A 6307-nucleotide genomic window follows, 5' to 3' on the forward strand; every position below is an offset into this window, starting at 1 on the left:
TTATATCATTAATCTGACTTTAAAGGATTTTTTTATTTATGTATTATTTATTTGATTATTGTTATTATGTTATTATTATTATTGTTTATAGTAACTTTGCTCTCACTCAGTTGTGAATGATTTGCTCTTACTTGAGTATAAATCGTATGTTTTCACCTGATAATGAGGCAAGATCAGCACAGATTTAACTACCTTAAAGTCATCGAGTCTTATTTAAAATTCTTCTGCCTGAGGATCCATGTTTTCGTTTGATGGTGTGTGATTTATTTACGTTTCCATGTGGTGACTGTTTGTCAGGTGCCTCGAGGTTGCACTCGCTAGTCCTCGTCTCCCTCCTCTTCCTCCTCTTCCTCCTGCGGAGACGGTGAGCGTGTTTCACTCTCGTTATATTTTCACTTACATGTTCATATTTTTTCAAGTCTGTCTTAAAACAATACTTGTATGTATGTACATCGGAAGAGCTCCTGGTGACATGATAGATCTGTTTCTGTTTGTTGTAACCATGACAACAAAGATCGTCTGATGTTGAAGAAGTACTTATTTTAACCCAAATCATGACCTTTTCCTAACCCCTAACCAGGTTGTTTTGATGCATAAACCTAACTGTTATTATAGTAACCACGGCAACATTCGGTACATGACAAGCGAGGTCCGGTACACATTTAGGTTGGAGGAGTTGTTGGGATGAAAATGTGCATTAATTATAATTTTCATTTGCAGACTTTCTGGAGTTTGGTTTAAACTTTTGCTAAATACAGATGGATTTTACACTAAAAAGAAATGAAAAGAATCACTTGATTTGTCTGACTCAGTTTGCTGAAGCCTAAATTTAATCACTTTAGGGTTGTTATTATCATTAAATCAGTCATCTGCTTGATGAAACATTCAGTAATTTGATTGTTCCTTCTTCTAACCAACACACAGGTCGGATCACGACAGATCACAGGTGAGAAAAAACAATAACGACAAAAACTCCTTCGCCATAAATCAGCGGGGATATTTGTGCCGTGGCTTCGGCCTTTTTCATTGATGAGCGTTTAATTAATTATTGAAGAAATGAATGTTTCCTGATTTCCAGGTTGTCATGTTTTTCTCACCTCTGCTGTCGTTGCAGACCCCGCCCCGCCTCACCTGCCCGCCAGCCGTTAGCAGAGTGCCTTCTGCCCTCACTCGTCACCTGGCCCGTCTCTTTCACAGGCGAAGAGGAAAGTTCTCATCGCTACAACATGAAACGTCTTTTCATTCCGACAGAAATGACAATAAAATAGTTTTAATTGGGATGAAAGACGTTGACCGTTAACCTGTCTCTTTCCAAGAACAACGTCGTGTGAATGTGACGACGTGGTGAGTCTGGAAGTCGTTTGGCCGAGGTGTTCTACAGCCTGATGGCGAAGGATCTCCTGAACCTCTCCGTTCTGCAGCGCAGCGAGATGAGACGTTTGCTGCAGAGGATGGTTGGTCTTGTCCAAGATGGCCTCCATCTTACATTGCATTCGTCTCTCCACAGAGAACCTGAGTCTCACATACAGGAAATAGAGAAGTGGTAAAACTATTGCTCTGTGGATTATGAGCCCAAAAAGAACCACCAACATAAACCATCCAAGTTTTGAAGGTAGTTTCCCAGTTGTGAACATCAGCTGGCACATAGTTCATGATCACGCCGACCACGAGGTCAATCCTGTGATCACAGCCATCAGAGTGGTTGAGACCAGAAAACACTTGTAATCACACTCGTCACAATGAGAGGAACGGCTGCAGCATCCGCATGAGCATTTCACCCGGGAAACCCATGTAGATGATGTCAACCTCCGACAGACATTCACCCTGAGAATCGAGCCCACGCCAAGACCCAGGGCCAGAGCCGCCAGACTTCGAACTTGAAACTTGAAGTAATCACAGCATTTCCTGCCGACCGAGCAGGAAGCAGCAGCAGACATGTCGTCTTCCTCAGGAACATTACTTTCCATTTTTAATGTGATCAAATAACAGTAATAACAGTAACAGTAATTATTCTACAGTTATTTTCTTATGAGACTTTTAAATTGCGCCACTCCTGTTTGACTATAATGTTAAGACTCTTATTTTGAAGAAAACAAGTTGTTGGATGCTGTAAAATTATCTGTTTTCATGTTTGAAGTTTTTTAATTATTTCTCATCTGACTCATGAGGAGAGAAATATTTCTCAATATTTTGTTTCATATTGAGATTGATATTGATATTGATCTGGTTAACTTGTCTCTGCTCGTCATAATGAACAATTAAAGTGTGTCGTGCAACACACGAAGCTCTGTGTCCTTTCTGTAAGCAGGACTGCAGTTATTAGGTTAAAGCAGAAAGAGACACTTTTATAAAATTGGACAAAAGTAAAAGTGAAGTGTTAAAGTGTTAGCGGCTGTAGCTGCCAAGCTACTACGTGACTTTCTCAGTTTTTCTTTCCATCAACTATATTTTAAGAATCTTTTACATCATTGCAAAACATCATTAAGAATCATTTCTTGTTTTTAACTCGGGGGTTTACAGACATTTGTCTGTTCATGCATATTAATAATCTAAAGAGGAAGGAAACCAGACCAGCGCTCAACATCAACTAATATGATTCAGGCACAGGAGATAAAGCTGTTATCTGACGTGAAGAAACCGACGAGAGCAGCAGCTATGAGTTTGACAGAAGCAGCGACTTGGACTATTTTCTTCCTTCTCTCTGCGTCAGGTACTGAACATCTGCTTTTTCTGTTGTGAGCGAGTTAACACTAAAGAAACTAGAGAAAAGTGTTTTTTTTAAATTAATAAATAGATTAGACTCGTGATGTCGCAACTTGGTGCGAATCCTGCAACAGCGGAAGTTCACGTCTCCGTCTTTAGAGGGAAATCAACAGAAAGCTGTTTCTGTGAACTTCATGTACAAACTTTATAAACTGACTTTTTACTCAATGTTACTTTACAAATTAAGATTCTTGAGAGGTTTATTAAATATGATGCTTTGCTATAAATGAAACTTTTGCTTTTGATTTGCTGGTTTCCCTTTAATTGTTTTTAACAAGTTTGGATCAACAATTACACAATAATTGCTTCTTGCTAAGTTGTTCAGAAGACATTATAGATTAGTGGTAGTCGTAGTCGTAGTTGTAGGCAAAAAACAAACAAACAAAAACACAGATTCAAACAGTTAATGGGTTAAAGTTCAGTTTCAGATATTTAGTTGTTTATATTTCTAAAAGTCTGAATCTGCTTGATGAAAAGACAAATCAGACAAATTAAGTGGATTTCTTTTAGGTGTGGCTCTACATCACAGTAGCCTTGACGTTCTGCATTTGTCTAAAGTTTCCATTCACACTCTGCGGAAGAAAGGAAAGCAACCAAGCAAAGCAGACTCTGTATTTGCATTTACCAAAAACTATTATTATTCAGCCTTCCGCTTGTTTTTGTCCTGTGCACAGATTCAATACATCACTGTTCCTTTGCTCCTTTCTCCATACCTTTGTTTACTTTGACATAAACCAATAATTATACTTAAACTTTTCTTTTACAGTCTATAATCTTATTTATTTTTTAATTTTTTTTAAACAGATATTAGAAAGTTGGTAAAAATTAAAGAAAAAAACGTTTGACACAGAAGTCACAGAGTCCCAATTCTAGTTATTCCTCCACGCCGACAACAACAGCTGGAGACATTATGTTTTCAGTCAAAGGTCAAGATCGCTGTGACCTCACAAAACAAACTATTGGCCATAGCTCGATAATTCATATACTAATTATGATAAAATAATCTTAATACCTTAATACCATACAGTGGGGTCCAGAAGTCTGAGACCACTCTCCCAATGGGAATATTATATGAGTCTGGAAAGACGTGGATGAAAACTGCACCTTGTCTGGTTGGCGGCAGCGTACGACGGTGAGATAGTAATTCTAGATAAGATTATTCTAGTGCAGTTAAACAGTCAAGAGTTTCTTTTACATTAGCCCTCTCTCACCTACCTACAAACAAGTTGGTACTATAAGATTATCTTTGTCTCATATTGACCTGAAGTGGGATGACATGAGAGCACACACTGTAAATAAAGATGGACGTAGCCTCCGTGACGTCACCCACAGGTTTCTGAAGGGCAGTTTTGAAGCTCAGAGTGAGCTGCTACACCTTCACCATCTTGGCAGTGCCCGACTCCGCCCCTAACTCCTGGCTAATCCAAAAGGAAATTAGCTCTAGAGACCAAAACAGCCTCTGTACCAGGCTGTAAACATGTTTATTTCTGCTGTAAAGTTGGACATTTTAACATGGGAGTCTATGGGGACTGACTCACTGTTGGAGCCAGACTCTAGTGGTCGTTAGAGGAACTGCAGGTTCTTCTGTGGTGGCTTCGTTTTTCAGCCGGAGGTTGCTGCTTGCATGAGAGTCAAAGTAAATTCTGGAAAGCATCTGTCTCCTCATGTTGTTATGGATCTGATTACGGTTTCTAATGTGTTCTGTTTTACAGTGGTAAAGGGTCACAACAACCATAAAATGTCGTGCACCCCCACTCAGATCTGTGCCATAAAAGGATCAACAGTGAAAATAAACTGCAAAATACATGGAGTTGAGGACATCATTTGGTACATTAAACCATACCGTTATCCAAGTGTGGATCTGATAAAAGATGCCAAATACGCGGGTCGTGTGACGTACAGTTGCACAGAACAGAGCTGCACTCTGATGATCAGTAACCTGAAACTGACTGACTCAGCTAAATACGGTTTCCGTTTAATGACGGATAACCTTTACTCATCAAGATATTATGAACCTGGAGTCTCTTTGTCTGTCAAAGGTAATATTTTCATTTGTATGTTAATTATTTCTAAATGTTCGACATCACTAGTGTTCAAGGCAATAATGTAAATGTTTCTGTCTGTGTGTATTTGTGTGTATGTGTTGAGTTTTGTCCAAAATAACATTATTGTTCTTTCTTCACAAATCCAGATCCACCGGTGACTGTCGGCAAGTATAACAAGTTGGAGTGTCAAATCGCTTGTCCTCAAGCTCGCCTTACTTCCTACATCTGGTACAAGAATGGACAGAAAATATCAGAAACACCTTATTTAGGATACCGTTCTGATACAAACAGCTATTCCTGTGCTGTACCGGGAAATGAGGATTTTCCTTCTCCTTCAGTGTGTGAGTCTTTTGCTAACATAACGCCGTCTGGTGCCACTTTACAGTTAGACGTATTTTTAGCCATGTCAGCATCATGGTTGTAGGAATGTCTGCTACTTCAGTCCTCAACTTCTGAATCAACTGCAATATAATTTTGTCCAGACATTCCCAGTCCCCAGAGGATGAATCAATCTATTTCATCACCCTTGATTTTCCCTCTTGAGCGAGGCCACGAGGCAGATTTTTGAGCTATCCAAGGTGCAGAGAGGGTGAATCCTAACAACTTTAGTGATCCTCTCACTTTTTCTTCCTTGTGGGGTTGACCGTTGTAGTTTTAAGTGAACTTTCTCAACAGCTATTGAATGGATAGCCATGAAATATGATTCCCACAGTCGTGTTTCCACTTTAGGACAAACTGTAAAAAGTCTCACTTTTCATCTAGCATCATCGTTAAGTCAAAATTGTTTAAATACGTATTTGGTTTCTGACAACCTTTAAAATTCCTTCAGCCTCAGCTGCTTCATGTTTAGTGCTAATTAGCAAATGTTACCTTGCTAACATGCTAACATGCTAAACTAAAATGCAAATTGTGTCAACAGTGGAAAAGGTTAAAAGTACATCCTCACAGAACCTGTGACCCCTCAACAACTCTGGTTTAAAATGGTCTAAAAATAATTTTTTCTTCCAGGTTACTCTGGTCAATCCTGCAACAAAGTGACTTACACAGACAGAAGAATCTGTGTCCTCAGAGGATCATCAGTCGACATTTCTTGCACTTACAACAGTTACAGGGACAGTATTGAATCAAAGTTCTGGTTCAGATCTGAACGTAGTCGTAGTTGGCAGAATCCCTCAACGCCAGAGGATCTTCGTAAAGACTCCCAGTACTCAGGTCGTGTTCAGGTCCTTGAAACAGAGAGAGGACGCTCCACTCTGAGAATCACTGACGTCAGAGAGAGAGATTCAGCTGATTACCGCTTCAAATTCAAAACACAATGGTTTGAATGGGGGAACAGTTTATCTGGTACAACTCTGACTGTCACAGGTACAGATCAACACAAACTGCACAGGCAACGAATGAGATGTAAATATGGATGACATTCAACGTAGAACACTTTATTTTAAATTTGAAAGTGAATATACTCACAGAGCACTTTATTAGGAACACCAGACTAACAC

General features: G+C 39.4%; 1 protein-coding gene and 1 long non-coding RNA gene across 2 annotated transcripts in view; both read left to right on the forward strand.

Annotated features, from left to right (window-relative positions):
* LOC111651895 (uncharacterized) overlaps positions 1-6307 on the forward strand; it is a 33243-nt gene that overhangs the window by 5693 nt on the left and 21243 nt on the right. Inside the window, exons 4-7 of the mRNA XM_087172822.1 lie at positions 2556-2710; positions 4476-4802; positions 4955-5149; positions 5817-6173. Coding sequence (XP_087028948.1) covers positions 2556-2710; positions 4476-4802; positions 4955-5149; positions 5817-6173 — 1034 coding nt within the window. The remainder of the gene's footprint in view (positions 1-2555; positions 2711-4475; positions 4803-4954; positions 5150-5816; positions 6174-6307) is intronic.
* LOC147819382 (uncharacterized) lies at positions 240-2278 on the forward strand. Its single transcript, XR_015436976.1, has 3 exons — positions 240-364; positions 925-946; positions 1115-2278. It is a non-coding gene; the product is annotated as an uncharacterized LOC147819382 (long non-coding RNA).

The sequence above is a fragment of the Seriola lalandi genome, unplaced genomic scaffold, assembly GCF_002814215.2.
Source record: "Seriola lalandi dorsalis isolate HSWRI2012SDOR001 ecotype SW California unplaced genomic scaffold, Sedor1 jcf7180002053842, whole genome shotgun sequence".
In the NCBI taxonomy this organism is placed as follows: Eukaryota; Metazoa; Chordata; class Actinopteri; order Carangiformes; family Carangidae; genus Seriola; species Seriola lalandi.